At 53.4% G+C, this 17,085-nt stretch overlaps 4 protein-coding genes across 9 annotated transcripts in view; 2 read left to right on the top strand and 2 right to left on the bottom strand.

Moving 5' to 3' along the window:
• The first annotated feature begins 1,942 nt into the window (after positions 1-1,942).
• Positions 1,943-3,549, top strand: AVP (arginine vasopressin). Its single transcript, NM_205185.3, has 3 exons — positions 1,943-2,136; positions 2,490-2,691; positions 3,322-3,549. Exons 1-3 carry the CDS (start codon positions 2,017-2,019, stop codon positions 3,483-3,485), a joined length of 486 nt encoding a protein of 161 aa, NP_990516.1. The 5' UTR covers positions 1,943-2,016; the 3' UTR covers positions 3,486-3,549.
• A 2,235-nt stretch (positions 3,550-5,784) lies between these two features.
• OXT (oxytocin/neurophysin I prepropeptide) lies at positions 5,785-7,695 on the top strand. The gene is made up of 3 exons (XM_025150346.3): positions 5,785-5,927; positions 6,720-6,924; positions 7,130-7,695. Exons 1-3 carry the CDS (start codon positions 5,808-5,810, stop codon positions 7,177-7,179), a joined length of 375 nt encoding a protein of 124 aa, XP_025006114.1. The 5' UTR covers positions 5,785-5,807; the 3' UTR covers positions 7,180-7,695.
• Positions 7,696-7,775: 80 nt separating this feature from the next.
• Positions 7,776-13,153, bottom strand: MRPS26 (mitochondrial ribosomal protein S26). Of its 2 annotated transcripts, NM_001039913.2 has the most exons (6): positions 13,122-13,153; positions 12,140-12,270; positions 10,805-11,267; positions 9,757-9,894; positions 9,056-9,179; positions 7,784-8,685 (listed from the first exon to the last, which is right to left on the bottom strand). In NM_001039913.2, exons 2-6 carry the CDS (start codon positions 12,177-12,179, stop codon positions 8,554-8,556), a joined length of 897 nt encoding a protein of 298 aa, NP_001035002.2. In that variant the 5' UTR covers positions 12,180-12,270; positions 13,122-13,153; the 3' UTR covers positions 7,784-8,553. The 2 variants fall into 2 exon arrangements, with proteins under 2 accessions (XP_046796253.1, NP_001035002.2); XM_046940297.1 differs by having other exon boundaries at positions 7,776-8,685; positions 12,140-13,153.
• A 1,002-nt stretch (positions 13,154-14,155) lies between these two features.
• The window catches only part of PTPRA (protein tyrosine phosphatase, receptor type A), a 98,014-nt gene continuing 95,084 nt past the window's right edge, over positions 14,156-17,085 (bottom strand). For all 5 annotated transcript variants that reach the window (XM_046939922.1, XM_015286026.4, NM_205154.4 and 2 more), the window contains 5 exons: positions 16,501-16,635; positions 16,234-16,359; positions 15,845-15,996; positions 15,532-15,667; positions 14,156-14,750 (listed from right to left, as the gene is read on the bottom strand). In XM_046939922.1, the coding sequence (XP_046795878.1) occupies positions 14,676-14,750; positions 15,532-15,667; positions 15,845-15,996; positions 16,234-16,359; positions 16,501-16,635 (624 nt within the window). In that variant the 3' untranslated portion in view covers positions 14,156-14,675. The remainder of the gene's footprint in view (positions 14,751-15,531; positions 15,668-15,844; positions 15,997-16,233; positions 16,360-16,500; positions 16,636-17,085) is intronic.

The following is a 17,085-nucleotide window of genomic DNA, read 5'->3' as shown; positions in this document are numbered from 1 at the left end:
AGCGCGAAATGCCCAATTTAGACATGACATTTGGGCTTCTTTAAAGAAAAGTTTTCCCATCCGAGTGCTTTCGCATCCTCCCCGGCCCTGCAACGCAAGCGGGTTGGGAACCTGCTGTGAGCAGCATGGAGGGCTGGGCTGGGCAGCCCAACGCTGATGATGTTGGTCGTTAAGGTACGGCCTTAATGATTCATCACTGCCAGTGCTCTCAGTCCTGAGCTCTCAAATCCAGGACCAACACCACCAGGGGATGCATCCACCCCAGGCTGGGACTGGGATCCCTGACACCATAAGCATCACCCCAAGCTGTGAGCCCACCCTCACCCTTCCATGCCTCAGTTTCCCCTTTGCAGCCCCTTTTTTCTGCAGTTTTCTGCCCCCGATCCTCATCCTTAGTGCAGATGATTTCAGGGGGTGCTTAAGGGCGGGTAACCATCCCAGCAGTGGGATCACAGCATCCCCACTGCCCGTCCCCTTCCCTCCCACAGCCCCTCCTCACCGCCGCTGGGACCAGGACGGCGGATGCTCATTAGGCTCCTGATTCCCCTCTGCATATTAATTTCACGTCGCCGAGGTCGCCCTCAGCTTTGCTGGAGTGGGAACATGGGACCAGCAGGAATATTCATGGCGGGGGACGGCTGTCCCCTGGGCTGGGTTGCAGTGGGGGTCTTTGCATCACAGTGTGCTGCGGTCCAGCCCTGGTCTCAGTGCTACATCCCTCCCAGAGCTGCAATCTCCAGATTAGCATCCCTTCCCAATAGCAGCATCCTTCAACCCAGCATCACTCCGTAACTAACAACCCTCAGATCAACATCCCCACTAAACAGGCATCCTCCAAATTAACATCCTCCAAAAGGACATCTCTCCCCAAATCCTCATCCTCCAAATCAGTATCCTCCCTAAAACACCATCCCTCCTACACCAACACCCTTCTCCAAACCAGCATCCTCCAAAATCACGCTTCTCCTCAAATTCTCATCCTCCAAACTGTTATCCTCCCCAAAGCAATATCCTCCAAAGTAGCACCCCTTCCCAAACCGGCATCCTTCTCTAAAGTGACGTCCTCCAAATCAGCATCCCTCCCCAAATCCTTGTCCTCCAAATCAATATCTCCCCTAAACCATCACCTTCCAAGCCCTCGTCCTCCAAACTGGTATTCCTCTTCAAACCAGCATCCACCAAACCTGTTCTCTCCTAAACCAACATCCTCTGTATCACCATCCCTCTCCAAAGCAGCATTCCTCCCTACACCAGCGTCCTCCAAAGTAGCATCCCTTCCCAAACCAGCATCCTTCTCTAAACTGAAGTTCTCCAAACCAGCATCTTTCCCCAAATCCTCATCCTTCAAATCAATATCTCCCTCAAACCAGCATCTTCCCAACCCTCATCCTCCAAACTGGCATTCCTTCTCAAAGCAGTATCCTCCAAACCAGCATCCCTTTCTAAACCCACATCATCTAAACCACATCTCACCTCAAATCCTCATCCTCCAAACTGATACCCTCCTAAACCAGCACTCTCCAAACCAGCATTCCTCCCTAAACCAGTATCCTCCAAACCACCACCCTTCTCCAAACCACCACCACCCCTAAACCGATATCCTCCAAACCCACACCCCAAAACCCTCTCTTGCCAATCCAGCCCCCTCCAAACTCACAGCCCTTCCCAAACTCCCACATCCCTCCCTTTGTCCACGCCAGGGGTCCATGCCCAAAGACTTGCTCCTGCTCAGGGGATTTGCCATCCCTGAGTGCTGCTGCGTGCGCTTCTGCACTGAATCACCTCGATTACAGATTCACTTGGATGCAATTTGGGAAAAAAAACAGGGAAAAAAATAAAAGAGAAAAAAAAAAAAAAGACAACAGCCCGCCCTCCTTCTCCTCCTCCTCCCCCTGGGAAGGGGGGACAGCAGCATAAATAGGCACCAGCACAGCACAGTGCCAGACACACAGCGCAGCCAACGAACGGCAGGGCAGCCTTCCCCGAACGCATAGCACCGCTCTGGGCACACTCAGCATGGCAGAGCCTTCGCTGCCCCTCTCCTTCCTCTGTCTCCTGGCTTTGTCCTCCGCCTGCTACATCCAGAACTGCCCCCGGGGTGGCAAGAGGGCCCTGGGTGATACAGCCCTGCGGCAGGTATGGGGGCACGGGGGTAAATGGGGGCTCTGTGGGGTGTGGAGGGTGCCCAACAGCTGTTGGGTGTTGGCACCCGCTGGGTGTTGTTGGCACCTGCTGGTTGGTTCCCATCGCTCTTTGGGTTGGGGGACGTGGCCAAGAACTTGGTCCTGAAGTGATGGCTGAGTTGGGGATACAGGAGCATCCATGGGGTGGACAAAGGGGGACTCCAAGGGTGGCACTGGGACAAGCCACCGTGTCAGATGGCAAAGGTGGGGACAGGCCAGGCGTCACTGTGCGATGCGCAGAAAATAGGTCTTATATGGGGTCTCTGAGCTCAAGGATGGGTGCTCAAAGATGCTCTGTCCCCACAGTGCCTGCCCTGTGGACCTGGGAACAGGGGTCGCTGCTTCGGGCCCGGGATCTGCTGCGGTGCGGAGCTGGGCTGCTACCTGGGCACGGCAGAGACGCGGCGCTGTGCTGAGGAGGACTACATGCCTTCACCCTGCCAGGCTGGTGGGCAGCCCTGCGGCTCCGACGGGCGCTGCGCTGCCAATGGTGTCTGCTGCAGTGCTGGTAATGGGGTCTGGGGAGAGTTTTGGGGGTGATAATGCTTGGTGGTGGGAGAGGGGGAGTGGGTGGAGCTGGGGTGGTTTGGGATGGGAAGGGTTAATGGGAACCGGGGTGGCTTGGGGGTTGCAAAGGGTTGGTGAGTGCTCTGGTGCTTTCCAAAGGGATCAGCATCTCTCCCCAAAACAGCATCCTCCAAACCAACATCCCCCAAAAATCAGCATTCCCCAGTTTAGCATTCATCCTCCAAACTGAGGCACAGAGCAGCAGTGGCAATGTCACCAGCTTGGGACAGAGATGGAGCTCAGAGCTCCCTCCCACGTCTCCACCGTGAGACATTCCCTTGCTGTGCACATCATAAACCACAAAAAATCCCCTCTTCCTGGTTAATGGGAGCAATAAAGCTAGAGCTCGAGCTGCTCCACCACTCCAATAATGGGAACCAGATGATCTTTAAGGTCCCTCCACCCAACTCAACACAACCCAACTCAACCCAACGCAACCCAACTCATCCCCACCCAAACCCATTCAACCCAACCCAACCCAACCCAACCCAACCCAACCCAACCCAACCCATTCTATGATTCTATGACCCGAAACCAACTGCTTCTAACTGTGATGTTTTCCCTGTTGCAGACACATGTGCCATGGACGCCGTGTGCCTGGAGGAGGGCAGTGAGCAGGCAGAAGAGGCAGCGGAGAAGAACCTGACGGTGCTGGATGGCGCAGCTGGGGACCTACTGCTGCGGCTGATGCACCTGGCCAACAGGCAGCAGCAGGGCAAGCAGCCTGGCCTCTGAGCAGCCGGGACATCAGCAGGCCCCGTTGTAAATAGCAGATCTAATAAAGTCCTCTTGCACTGTGCTGGCTTTGTCTGAGGTGTTGGGGATAAGGGGGGACAGCGCTGAGCTCCAGGGTACATTGGGAGCTTGGGGATGGGCAGGATGCGGCCATGTGGGTGGGTGCTATGCCTTCATCTGACTCCCTGAATCCAATTTCCCATTTCCACTGTTCTCCACCTTGGAGACTCAACCCCCATTCAACAGGGATTTTGCTCAGCTGGTGCCCCCTGGTGCTAAAAGGGAAAAATCCCATCTGGAGTCGTGATTTGAGGTCGGGCCATCCATCCTCACCCCACGGTCCCACCAGCATCCAACCTCCCTATCACACCCTGTCCCCAGATTTGTGATGGGGATCTGCCTTTGGATGTCACCGCTGTTACCTCCTTGCATTCTGGGGCTGCGTTGCCTTTGAGAAGTGAAGATTTGGTGTTCAGGTCCTGGCAGAGTTCCACTGTCAGCGACTTGTGGCTTTGGCCACATCCAAAATCCTAAATGGGATAAAAGGAAGAAAAACCATCCCAAACCTCCCAACCCAGAAATCCAAACCTGCAAGCTTTGGGTTCCCAGTTGAACCCGACTACATGTATTACCCCCTCAAATTAGTCCAAACCCCCAAACCCCAACCCCTCAAAGCTGTAAGCTTTGAGTTCCCCGTTGAACCCAATCACACGTATTATCCTCCCAAAAAACCCAAACCCCAAAACCCCACCCCCTCAAAGCTGCAAGCTTTGAGTTCCCTGTTGAACCCAACCCCAAACACCAAAACCCCAACCACGCAAAGCTACAAGCTTTGGGTTCTCAGTTGTATGCAATCACACCTATTATCCTCCCAAAATACCCCAAACCCCAAAACCCCAACCCCTTAAAGCTGCAAGCTTCGGGTTCCCAGCTGAACCAACCCCAGATATTATCTTCCCCAAATACCTCAAACTCAAAAACCCGAACACCCCAAAGCTGCAAGCTTTGGGTTCCCAGTTGAACCTCATCACACAAATTATCTTCTCATGGCAGCAATATTACCAGCGCTCACCAAACTGCTCCCACATCATTCCCACAATGCCCCCAAACCCAGAGCTATTTGGGCAGATGCTGCCTAAACTTCTTACCCTTCTGGGTTCCCTGCTCCAGGCTCTGTGTGGCATTTTGGGGGCTGTGTCCCCAGAAGGAGCCACGTCCCTTGTTCCCATCACCTGCCCGTCCCCCTGGACTGGCATCCGGCTGCTGTGTGGGGACAACTGGCCTTTATAATGTCCCCATGAGGAGGTGGCACCCTGGGGAAGTGGTGCTCCCATTGGCCCACGTCACCCCAGCACGGTGCGAAGCCCCCATTCCACCCCATTAGTATGGAGCCCCGTGCCCCAGCTGCAGCCTCAGCCCGCTCCACATGACCCCACTAAGTGGCAGACCAGACACAGGGCAGAGGGGATGGCAGAGGTGACAGCTCCACAGCGCTGGGCTCTGCATTCCCCAATTAAGCAGGCACTGGGAAGGACCAGGGTCACGGTCTCCATAGACGTAAGCTATGGGGATTTATGAGGGGATTTATTCAAGTCAGGAAGCCCTTAATTGCAGTAACAAAGGCAGGGAGATCCAGGCCTTGGAGGCTGGCTGTACTCATGCCATGTGTGTGGCTCCAGAGCAGAAGTTACAGGAGATTTGGGTTTTCAAGCACTTGCCGATGAGGTTGGGTAGTTTTGAGAAGGTGGGGTGGGCTTGGGGATGCTCAGTGATGTCACCATGCTCCCAGATGGGACATGCATGTCACTGAGCACCCTTAACACCAGGCAGAGATGGGCATGAAGGACCAGGCAACGACATATCACAACCCAAAGCTCCCCAGTTTTGGTTTTCCTCCCACCAGAAGAGATTCAAATCCCGGCCAGCACAGAGTTTCACTTTAGCTCACCCCATTCACGCCACTGCCAGGACATGGCACCAAACTCCAACCCCACCCAACCCATAGGGTTTGGCCAAGCAGAACAAGAAGCCACAAAACCACAGCCTGGCCATCCAAGGAGGTTTCACCCCAAAATAGCACCTGCAGCCCCTGCGTGTCCCCCTGCTGTGGTCAAAGCGAGCACTAAGAAAATCAGCACCACAGCACTGACCTCACGTCCTCGACCTCCAGTTATTAGCTGAGCCCTTTGGTGTGGAAAGCAATGCCTTGTGTTTTTTAAAGGAAATCAATGACGACGGCGCTGGCGTGTATAATTAGCAAGGGGCCCTATAAATACTGCTGCTGGCCCAGACGGGACCCAGAAGCATCCTGATCCTGCAGCCATGTTCTACAAGGCGCTCACCGTCTGCCTGCTGGGGCTTCTGGCTCTCTCCTCAGCTTGTTATATCCAGAACTGCCCCATCGGGGGTAAGCGTGCCGTGCCGGACATGGACATCAGGAAGGTAGGTCCCTGTGGGCTGGGTGGGCTGTGAGAGCACCTGTCTTCCTTCTGCCACCCCTTCCTTGGGCAGCTCTGAGCCTCCCGAACAGCAAGGCAAGGTGCATGGAGCAGGGATGTTATAGGAATGGGGTTTCAGAATGGGGAATCTCAAAGAAAAGCAGTTTGGGGATGGGCAGCCAAAAGGGAGCTGCAAAGAAGGCAGCCTGAAGCAGGATGCTGATGAAAACCCATCTCTCTGACAATTGCTTTTTCCCAACACTGGGAAAAAACTACGATTCCAATGGGGCGGTGGCACCATTTTTATGTAGAATGTTAACTTCTGGTGGGTGAATTTGGGGCATGATCAGCCATTTGACTAAAGCCAGGACTGGCGTGGAATCATTCAGGTTGGAAAAGACCTCTAAGAGCACCAAGTCCAACCCCAGCACATCCCTCAGTGCCACATCTCCAGTTCTGCAACACTTCCAGGTTTGGTGATTTCACCACTCCTTGTGCTGCCTGTGTCAGTGCCTGACACCTCTTTTGGAGAAGAATTTTTTCCTAATATCTAACCTGACCCTCCACTGGTGCAGTGTGAGGCCATTCCTTCTTATCCTACCACCGATACCTGGCAGAAAAGACCAATGCCTTCCCACCACCCCTCAAAATATACATGAAAACAAACCCAGAGCCTTCCAGAGCAAACCACCGGGGTGAGGACAGAGCTGAGAGCAAGATGAGGATACACACACGCCGGCAGAGGGCAAAGAGATCAGGCTCAATCCTTAACACCGTTCCTCAATTCCCTGAGCAGTGCCTGCCCTGCGGCCCCAGGAACAAGGGCCACTGCTTTGGCCCCAACATCTGCTGCGGGGAGGAGCTGGGCTGCTACCTGGGCACCTCTGAAACCCTGCGGTGCCAGGAGGAGAACTTCCTGCCAACGCCCTGTGAGTCTGGGAGGAAAGCCTGCGGCGAGGATGGGGCGAGCTGTGCAGCACCAGGAATCTGCTGCAGCAGTGGTGAGCAACGTGGGCAGATTGGGGGCCTCACATCCACCCCAGGGCTATGGTACAGATGAGGGAGGGGAGGATGTTACTGAGGAGGGACATGTTGCTGCTGCAGGGCACCGAGATAATGCCATGTTGTTTGATGTTATTAAAAACAGCACAGGGAGGGGGCTCTGAGGGCTGTTTTGTGCTGATTTCCTCTTCTCTCCCTGAGCAGAGGGCTGTGTGCTTGACTCATCTTGCAACCAAGAAATGCTGTTTGCATAGAGGGAAAAACCAGCAGGATCTGCCATCCCATGGGCTGCACCAGCGCAGCACCCAGCACCATGACTCAGACTGAAGTGATGCTCCTAATTAGAAATAAAACTTGGACAGAATTAAAAAAGTGTGTTTTTCTCCATGTTTGCCTGGTTAGCTCTGGGATCCTACTAAGACACGCAAGGCAGTGCTGTCCAGATGTCCTCTGTGTGGTTTTCTTATTTAGTCGTGCTAAAAACCATCCAAGTGGCTTAGGAGACCTTAAAGTCCATCCAGTTCCACTGGGTGGGCAGGCTGCACTCACCAGCTCAGGCTGCACAGTGTCCCACCCAACCCAGCTTGGAGCACCTCCAGTAATGGGGCACCCACAGCTCTCTGGGCAGCATTACAGGGCCTCACCACTCTCTAAGAAAAGAATTTCCTCCCAGTACCTAACCCACATTTCCCCTCTTTTAGTTTAAAGCCATTCCCCCTTGTCCTATCACTATTACACCACGTAAATTAAAAATAAAATAAAAAAAATCACTCTGCCTCCTGTTTATAAACTCCCTTCAAGTACTGGAAGGCAAGGGAGGGTTTAAAGGATGAACAGGAACAACAGGTCATTCCACCATAGCAGAAAACGCAGAAACAATGATTTATTTCACCTAACAACAAAAAACACAGCGTCTGTGTTTTCTACAAAACAATCCAGACCTTGTTTTCCACCAAAGGCATCCAGAGGGGCTGAAACACAAACAGTGCTGGGGCCACTGGCACACAAGGCCATGATGGGCTTATGCCAGAAGCAGATGTAGTCACGGGGTTCCACAGAGGTAAAGGTACAAGACCAGTCAAGATACAATCTCCCTGCAATGTGTTACAAAGGCCCAGGTACAGCCTCACTTGTGACAGGTGTGACTTTTTCTCACGTGTATTTAAGACCAATTGAGTGCAGAAAAACAAACCAGAAGGCCAAAGACAGAGGGTGACCAGAGATCGAGGTGTTTTAGCTTAGTGTAGGAGACAAAGGGATGAGATTCCTCTAGTGCAAAACCACTGAGGATCCGCCTTGGAGTCTGCGTTGCTTCACCTCACCTCCAAGCTGAAAGCAGCAGGGATCCAACCAGAGGTAGGTGGAACTGCAGAGCACTGCTCAGAGCAAAGGGAAAGCAGAACACCAGCAGCTCCTCCTTCTCCTCACTGCAGGACTGAGGCAAAGTGCTGCTCTGCACCTCAAAATAATGCCATTTCCCTCCTTCCCCCCTACCTCTGCAACAGCAGCACAGGAAGCAGGCTGTTTGTTCATCAATTCTACAGCTGATTTGTGCATTAAAAGGAAGAACCCCAGCCTCTAGACAGAGGCCAGGCCAGCACATCCCCTTCAGCCATGAGACAGAGCTGCTAGGACAGTGCAGTGCGCTTAACAATGCGTCCCTCTTTGTCAATGGCGAAGTTGTAGTTGCGAGGGTTGTCCAGGCACTCTTCAATCCGAGCCTCCAGGTTCTCAGGGGTGATGAAGGTTTTTGCTTCCTCCTGCAGGAAAGGGGAGAGTGTTGGCTGTTAGCACACGCCACCAGAGAAAGCCCCAAAGGGTTGCTAGGATCTGCCTTTGGGCACACTGGCACCGCAGCAGGTTGCCAGCACCTCTGCACACACTGCTGCTGGCTGTGGGGTTCCTACAGACACGCCAGCCTCACATCCCAGCATTCAGCCTCAAAGACAACACCTTAACTCCCTCACTTGTGATTATTCCTCCCCTTACTGTCTGAGCCCTCATTTAACCTCCGTCCTTTCCACACACTGTCAGCGCTCCAGGAAGGAGCCAACATTTGCCTTCCACAGCACTCCATGGGCTGCCAGAAAGTCACTCACACAGATGGTGGCAGCACTCTGCCTCACTCACCTGCAGCTGCAGAACCTCTTTCTCTTTCTCCTTCAGAAAGGCCTCCATCAGTTTGGCTTTGTTCTCTGCAGCCTGCAGCTTCTGCATCTTCCGTTCTTCCTCCTCTTTCCTAATTCTTTCTTCTCTGCCATTTGGGAAAGACAGAAAGAATTTGCTGGGTACTTATGACCTGAGTGAGGCACATCAATCCCTGGGGCACAATGCCTGCAGGTCTGTGCGCAGCAGAAATGGAAGAGCGGAACAACAGGCCTCATCCCTTTAACCTCTGCCTGCATTCATTTGCTGATTGCTTTGATTTTCCGAGTGCACTTCCAGTGCTTGACCAGGGGAGGGCTCCATGGGAGCACAGAGAAATATCTCAGGTTGGAAATCAGGAAGAACTTTCTCTTTGAAAGAGTGGTAACACACTGACACAGGTGCCCAGGGAAGTCGTGAAGTCACTGTCCCTGGAGGCCCTCAAGAACCACACAAACGTGGCACTGAGGGACATGCTCAGTGGGCATGGTGGGGATGGATTGCCAGTTACACTTTATGATCTTACTGTTTTTTTTTCTATGACAGTCATGGCACACCAGCAGAAAGCAGGGATGAACCACTCAGGTTTATTTTTACAAAAAACACGGCCTGGTTATCTAGATGTTTCATTCAGTTTTGAAGCACAACTCGAAGCAGCAGTTAGCACTGAGGCTGCTTGCCCTCACCTGCGTGCCCGCTGCCGTGCATTCTCAGCATCATTCCAGGCCATCAGCAGACGGTGCTCCTCTGATAGTGCTGCTGAGTCCTCTGCATCCCGTTGCGCCTCACGCTTCCTCTGCACCACCTCGGACCTGAAGATGGAGCTGCCAAGGAGCAGAGCACTGAGCACAGCCCCACATTCGGCCCCTTGCCTCAACTATGCTCAACATCCAGCCTCCTACCACAAAGAAGCCTCAGCCCAATGTAACCCCATAGCCATTCCCCTGCCCCACAACACTTCCAGACTCTCCCCCAGCTCTCCTCTGCCCCACTGCCACTCTGGACTCCCCTGTCCCAAAACAGCCCCATACCCAATCACACTATGTATGGCAGCAGCCACAGATGCACTGTAACTCCTTATCTTGCCTAAAACAGTCCCACAGTCCTGATCCCACTCTATAGCAGTCCCACACCCTCATCCTGCCCCACAGTCACTCCAGAATCTCCCCAGTCCTCCTCTGCCTTTAAGATACCCAATACCCAGCCCCCCAATCCTCCTGCACCCAAACCACCCCGATCCCATCCTACAGCAGCTCTATACCCAGTCTCTGCCCCGCATGCACCCTGGACCCACAAAACTGTCCCTTGCCCCACCGCAGTGGCATACCATGCCCCCAAACAGTCCCATCATCCAGATCCTGCTCCACAGCAGCCTCATAGCCCGACCAGAACCCTCCCAGTCCTCTGCTGCCCCACAGCAGCCTCATGCAACACCACAACCCCACACTCTGCCTCACAGCAGCCCCATTACCGCCTCCCTGCCCCACGGCCACTCTGACCATCCCCCTCTCCCCCCAAATTATACCCTGCTCCAAAGCAGTGCTCACACCCCCTACGTGCCTTGACAGCAGCCCCAGCCCCACAGCCAGCCCGACTTCTATTCTTCTGCCCCAAAACAGCCCCACAGCCGCCTCACAAAGATCCCCACAGCAGTCTCAGACCCTCCCCAGAACTCCTCTGCTCCATAACAGTCTCACACCCGCCCATCCCACCCTCTCTCAGCCCCTCAGGTACCGGAGGGCGCTGAGCACCAGACGGTGCTGCCGGTACCGCTCGGTGACCACATAGAGCTCGGCGGGGTCGACGGGAGGCGGCACTTTCAGCCGCGACGCTTTGGACTTGGCGGGGGGATCGTACCGCGATTTTCGGCCCCGAGATGGCACCAACCACGGGCTCCAAGCAGGAATGGCCTCGTAGAAAGCAGCGGGGAAGGAGCGCGGCCCGCAACACCTCAGCGCCGCCAACATGGCGGCCAGCAGCAGGCCGGATGTGACGTAAACAAGGCGGGAGTCGCAGACCAATGAAAGGAGAGCGCGGAGCGAGGCACGATGGGAATTGTAGTGCGGCGCGGAGCCGCTCAGTGCGGTTGGCGCAGGGCGGCCTCCAGAGGGCGCCACAATACGGCCCGGAGGGTTGAGGGCATTGGCGGGAGCGGGCGGCACGGCGGGGTCGGACAGGGTCGGGGCGCGGCGGGGACCTGCGGGTGGGGGGTAATGCCGAGGGTAATAACCCAGAGTGTGAGGTAAAAACCCCGTGTGTAAGGTAAAAATGCTGATTGTGAGGTAAAAACTCCATGTATGAGGCAAAAATCCCGAGTGTGAGGGAAAAATGCTGATTGTGAGGTAAAAACCTCGAGTGTGAGGTAAAAACCCCGAGTGTGAGGTAAAAATTCTGAGTGTGAGGGGGTGATGACCCTGTGGAGGGGTAATCTGTGAGGTAACAGTCCCCTGTGTCAGGTAAATCCTGTGTGGAAGAGTGTGAGGTTATGAAGAGGCGTCATCCCATTTGTGTGTGGGAATAATCCCATGTGGGGCTATAATTCTGTGTGGAAGGGTGTAATCTGTGTTTGTGTGGGTAATTCTGGGGATGGGTAATCCCGACCTGCATATGGAATGGGGATAATCCTGATGGGGATTAATATGAATGGGAATAACCCCTTGAAGGGTTTGGGGTGGGGGGGGGAGGTTAATTCCAGCCCTGGGGAGGGGGAAAACTGGGTGTGGGTAATGCCATGGGGGGGGGGGGGGGGGGGGGGGGGGGGGGGGGGGGGCAGGGAGGGGAAAGATGCAGGCAGGAATTATGCTGGGTTTGGGGGATAATCCCATAGGGGTGGTGGGGGGGAATAACTGGGGGATTTGAAATCCTGGCAGGGATAACCTGGGTGTGAGGGTTACCCGGGATGGAGGGGTAATGTGGAGGGCTGTAAATTTGGGGGTGGTTGTAGCCATAGGGGGAAATAACCCAAAGGGGGGGGTAATTGGGGGGTGGTGGTTATAGCACTGAGGGGGCAATATGTGAGGACAGGGTTAGGGTTAGGGGATGATGTGGGAAAGGACGCAGGGTCCCTACCTGTGGGGCGCTGAGGTCCCTCTTGCCCCCCGGGTACCATCCGTGGGACCAGTGCTGGCCCTGTGCAGTGCCTGCGAGCAGCAGAAGGGCCAGCAGCAGGCAGCCACCAGGAGCCATGGCACCAAGCAGGGCTGCGGGGTAACGGGAAGTAATGGGGAGGTAATAGGGGAGTGAGTCTGGTAGCCCCCCAGTGCCCAGAACTGTGCTGGGTCAGCAGGGATGAGAACCTCCTGAGTGGTGTTTGGGACTGCGGATGGAGGTGCCCAAGGGATGAGCATCTGTGGATGCTGCATGGGGCTGGTTTGGGTCTGCAAGGATGGGTACTCCACGTTTTTATATGAAAATGGAGGTGCTGCAGGGGATGAGCACCCATGGGTGCTAGATTGGGTGCAGTAAGGATGGGCACCCTACAGTCCCATCTGGGGATGAAGGTGACAGGGAGATGAGCACCTATTGGTGCTGTTTGGTGTGGGCTTGGGTCTGCAAGGAGCAGTACCCCAAGGTGCCTCTTAGGCTTGTCTTGAGGATGGAGATGTTGGAGGGAATGATCACCCATGGGTGCTGTTTGGGGTTGAATTGGGTGTAGCAAGGAGGGGTACCCCAAGGTGCCACTTGGACTGGCTTTGGGGATGGAGATGCTGGATAGGACAGGCACCCATGGGTGCTGGCTTGGGTGCAGCAAGGATGGACACTGCAGGGTCACATTTGGGAATGCAGATGCCAGGGAGTGTAAGCACCTATGGGTGCTGTTTGGGGCTGGGATTGGGAATGGAGGTGATGGAGGGGATGAGTACCCCAGGCTGCTGCATGGGGCTGGGTTTCGGTGCAGCAAGGACAGGCACCCTGAAGTCCCAGGGGGGAGGATGGAGATGCTGCAGAGGATGAGCACCCATGGGTGCCGCTTGGTGCAGCAAGGCTGAATACCCAGGGGCTGTTAGGGCTGATTGGGGTCCCACCACCCTGCTCCCCGCATCGCACTCACCTGTTGGGGTGGCGGTGGCCAGTGCTGTGTCCTGGCCAGGAGCTCGGCACCGCTATTTGTAGGGTTGGGCTCGGCACCACTCTTTGTAGGGCCGGGCTTGGCAGTGCTGACGTCGACCCTACTCCCTGGGGAGCTGGCAGCCAGTGCTTGCTGAGATGGAGCCCACCCCAGAGCTGGAGGATGCTCATGGAGGGGGGGATGCAAATCCCTGTGCCTCGGTTCCCCCTCCAGCAGAAGATCATAGAATGGTATAGAAGATACTTCTGGCAACCCTCGTTTTCCCTTTTCTCCTCCAGGTTTTCCAAATGTGGGGCTGGATGCTGCATCTCTTTGCCTGGCCACAGCTCTGGGGTTGTAGCAGAGTGTGGGAAGTGGATTTAGCCTGGATTATCTACAGCTGTCTGCTGTTTGCAAAGTGATGCTCCAGCAGCTCTGCACATGGCCAAAGGGCAGGGATGCTCCCCAGGCCCCAAAACACTGCTCCAAGCAGCAAGGAGGGGAAAAAAACCTCATTAAAGTCACATCTGTGCAATTAATCCAACGGCTCTTGATGCCACAGAAACTGTTCAAATAAACTATGGTCACTTTTTTCTTTTCCCAGCACAACAGTGCTGCACCCCTCTGCCCTCAGGACTTCTCTTTGCCCTTAGGGCTCTTCTTGCACCCTGGCTTGCCACAAACATTAAGAGTTTCCATGTTTTTTTCTGGGAGGGGAACTTCAAAACTCGGTTTGCAAACCTTCTGCTCTGACAACCCAAATTCATTTTGTGTCCCCATTATTTCCAAATGACACCAACAGGAGGGAAAGGGACGGGCACCTCCGCATCCCACCAACAAAAGGATAGAGCTCCTTCAAGGAGCAAAAATCCTCTTCTTTTACCCCCTCAGTTTTGCTTGTAATCCCAACAGATAGTGCCAGGTTCAGCTTTCCAATCCCAATGTGATGGCCTGGCCCTGTAAGAGAATGCTTTTTCTCTCTTTTGTTTTTTAACGAAAATTAGGATATTTACATACATATACACACACACACAGAATAAGTTGGTTTGGTTTCTTTTCTCCGTATTTTAAAGAGCTGACTGGCAGAAAAATGTGAAACCATTTCCCTGCAGGTTTGGAAAAGCTTGTGCTTGCTTTTGGGTTATTGGTTCATATGAGATCCAGAATTATTCTTTTCTTTTTCTTTTCTTTTCTTTTTTTTTAAAAAAGGCTTTACTCCCTCAAGAAAAAAAAAAAAAGAAAGATTTACAAACAAAATAACAGCCTGTATCAACTCTCCAGAAGAGAGATGGTATGACAATATTAATCCAAACATCACGCTATTTAATTCCCCAATAAAACATTGGAAAAAAAAGGAGCTGACAGTATCTGCACTAACACTTTGCTACATATAAAATCTCCAGCTAATATGAAGCTTATGGTACCAACCTCTAAAACAGTTAAGATATATACACATATTCTGGGGGAGGGGTATATTAACAAACAGAATATTACAAAATATTAAAGAAGGCAACTCTTCTGTCGTTTGTTTCAGGTTTGTTTGTTTTGCTGTATTTTTCACTTGAAGTTGGCGTAGTCTGAGAAGGCGTCGATGTATTCCTGCACCACTTTGTAGCAGAATTCGTACTGTTCCTGCAGAGCAGAGAGAGCACAGAGTTACCCAAAGGAAAGCCACGTTTCACTTGGTGCTTCGTGACCTGCAGCGGTGACTGAGGTGAGTTATTACTGCACACCAAAGCATTCTTTCTCTCTCGTAGCACTGGGAAAAGGTTGAAGCCCGTGGAGAATGTCTTGGGATGGAGGCAGCAGGTGATGGGTCAGCACTGGGCACTGAGTGCTGGGCATGGATTCCCATCCACGAGCAGCTCCCAACGGAGGGCTTGTGGTGATGCCACCTTGGTTTTGCCTTACCCTCCCGAAATGAGGCTGGCCAGCCCTACAGGGTGCTCCCAGCCTCTTGCACAGCAAATGGGAGAGACTCTGTTTCCTCTCTCCTCTCTGGTCCCGTTTTGTGCACAGACTCTAAAAAACACCTGAGTATCCTTGCAACAACCCCCTCTTACAAAACCTCATCTAGTCCTGCCTTCTCCTTCTCTCCCTGCCATGCTCACAGCCAAAGCCCTTATCACAGCCTCTCCAGGCTCCTGGAGCCCAGAATTCCAGGGACTGTGGATGAGGATGTCTCCAGGGAGGCTTCTACAGCTCGTGTCAGTGCTCAGAAGGAGGCTGATGCAACCAGCCAGGCCAGCTTCCCTCTTCTCCACACACCACAGGAGGATGGGGAGATCCTTCCTGACCCATTTCTATCCCTTACTCTTTCATGGAGAGAGCAAATCTTCAGCTGGGGAAGTTTTTCTCAACAGCTTAACAGGTTTGAGTCCCCAACTCATTCCTGCTGAGGTCCAGGGCTTACCAGTGTCTGCACCATATGCGGCCTCTGTAGTCTTAAACTCTTCACTGTCTGAAAGACATCGAGAATCCCCTCTGCTTTCACCCTTTCCAGGACAGTGCTCAGTGCACAGAAGGTTCCTGTTCTTCCTGCTCCGGCACTGGCAAAGAGAAACCAGAAGGTGAAAGAAACCATCCATCATTCCCAAGCTATGCCAAGCAGCCCAGGTTTGTTAGTGGTTTTGTTATCTCCATGCACAAGCTGCGCAGTCAGACTGCAGCACTGAGGTGGAGCAAACCTCAAATCTCTGCAGCCTGAAGCTGCTTCCCAGGCTCACCTGCAGTGCACAGTGATGGGGTGGTTGCCTGACTGCTGCTGCTGCTTCTGCACGGCCGCAATGATGTTGATCATTCCCTTCCCATCGCTGGGGATCCCAACCTCTGGCCAGCCATGGAAGTGGAACTGTCGGATCTGTCGGCTCTTGTTTTCCTGGCAGAAGAGCACAGCCAGAGCTCAGCACGGCCCAATTCATACCAATGAACCAACTTGCTGAATGCTTCATGAAAACCCATAGGAGGTGTGTGTGCTTGGGGAGAGTCATTTACTTGGTATATGGCAGAGGAGGACATAGGAATGGGGAGCACAAGGAGAGTGGGATGGCAGGCACAGGAATAAGGCAACCAGAAGACAACCAGAGTTCCCCAAAGGGCATTGGCAGACCCTTACCCTGGTGTTTGTCACCAGCAGGTCCCGCACTGTGTAGCTCTCGCATTCCTCCTCTTTTTTAAGCTCCACGTTGATGTCTCCATAGGACACAGAGCCATCAGAAGGCCAGTACTGGGCACATTTCTCCTGAGAAAGAATTGCAAGAGGAGACAGGGTGAAAACACACATTTTTCTCGCTGCCTTGAAGGTGCACAGCACTGGGAACAGCACTGGATGGTTTAAGGATGTGCTTTGATTTCCTTTGCTGCTGCTACAGCAAATGCTTACCTGGCCTCTCTCCTCCAGCTCTGTTAACATCACTATGGAGCAGGATTTCCACTCCCAGATCATCCTCCAGAAGTCCTCTATCGTGTGCTGCAGTGGCCCTTGGCTGGCAATGTAGGAGTCCTTCTGGCGATAGCCCTGTGATTTCAAACATGGCAATGAGAATTGGCAGCATGAGGAGGTGGGTGCAGAGGAGAGCTGCAGGCACAACAACCACAAAAAGCCCAGCACATTCATTGACAGTGCAAGTAGATGCATGGAAATAAAGGAACAACTTATTGTGGGGGGAAACACCTGTGTTCGTGGTACCTACTGAGGGCTGAGCTTTAGCAGAAGTGTTGTAAGTACAAAACAGTGCCAACTCTTTGCAAGACACAGAGCTGAGCACCACTTTTGTGGAGCTCTCTGATACAACTTAGCAAATAATGCAGTGCAGGCACTCTTAATCCTGCTTAGAAGTGCCAAGAAAAAAGGGCAAGCCAGCTTAGCAACCCTTCTCTCTCTGTTCCTTGCTCCTCCATGCCAGGCAAAGGCTGCTGTGTCCAGGCTGCTGGTCACTGTTTCCTGTGCCAGCTGCTCTGCATGCTC

This window comes from Gallus gallus, chromosome 4 (assembly GCF_016699485.2).
Source record: "Gallus gallus isolate bGalGal1 chromosome 4, bGalGal1.mat.broiler.GRCg7b, whole genome shotgun sequence".
In the NCBI taxonomy this organism is placed as follows: domain Eukaryota; kingdom Metazoa; phylum Chordata; class Aves; order Galliformes; family Phasianidae; genus Gallus; species Gallus gallus.
The sequence above is the reverse complement of the archived record's forward strand: the minus strand, read 5'-3'. Positions and strand labels throughout refer to the sequence as shown.

Bases quoted from the DNA above. Each gene is read 5' to 3' on its own strand.
- OXT (XM_025150346.3), top strand. From the start codon at position 5,808: ATGTTCTACAAGGCGCTCACCGTCTGCCTGCTGGGGCTTCTGGCTCTC. The intron at 5,928-6,719 runs GTAGGTCCCTGT...TTCCCTGAGCAG, and splicing joins CGGACATGGACATCAGGAAG to TGCCTGCCCTGCGGCCCCAG. The intron at 6,925-7,129 runs GTGAGCAACGTG...CTCCCTGAGCAG, and splicing joins AGGAATCTGCTGCAGCAGTG to AGGGCTGTGTGCTTGACTCA.
- MRPS26 (XM_046940297.1), bottom strand. From the start codon at position 12,695: ATGGGTGATCATTCCCTCCAACATCTCCATCCTCAAGACAAGCCTAAG. The intron at 9,895-10,804 runs GTACCTGAGGGG...GCTCCTTGGCAG, and splicing joins CTGGTGCTCAGCGCCCTCCG to CTCCATCTTCAGGTCCGAGG. The intron at 9,180-9,756 runs GTGAGGGCAAGC...CCCAAATGGCAG, and splicing joins GCACGGCAGCGGGCACGCAG to AGAAGAAAGAATTAGGAAAG.
- AVP (NM_205185.3), top strand. From the start codon at position 2,017: ATGGCAGAGCCTTCGCTGCCCCTCTCCTTCCTCTGTCTCCTGGCTTTG. The intron at 2,137-2,489 runs GTATGGGGGCAC...CTGTCCCCACAG, and splicing joins GTGATACAGCCCTGCGGCAG to TGCCTGCCCTGTGGACCTGG. The intron at 2,692-3,321 runs GTAATGGGGTCT...TCCCTGTTGCAG, and splicing joins TGGTGTCTGCTGCAGTGCTG to ACACATGTGCCATGGACGCC.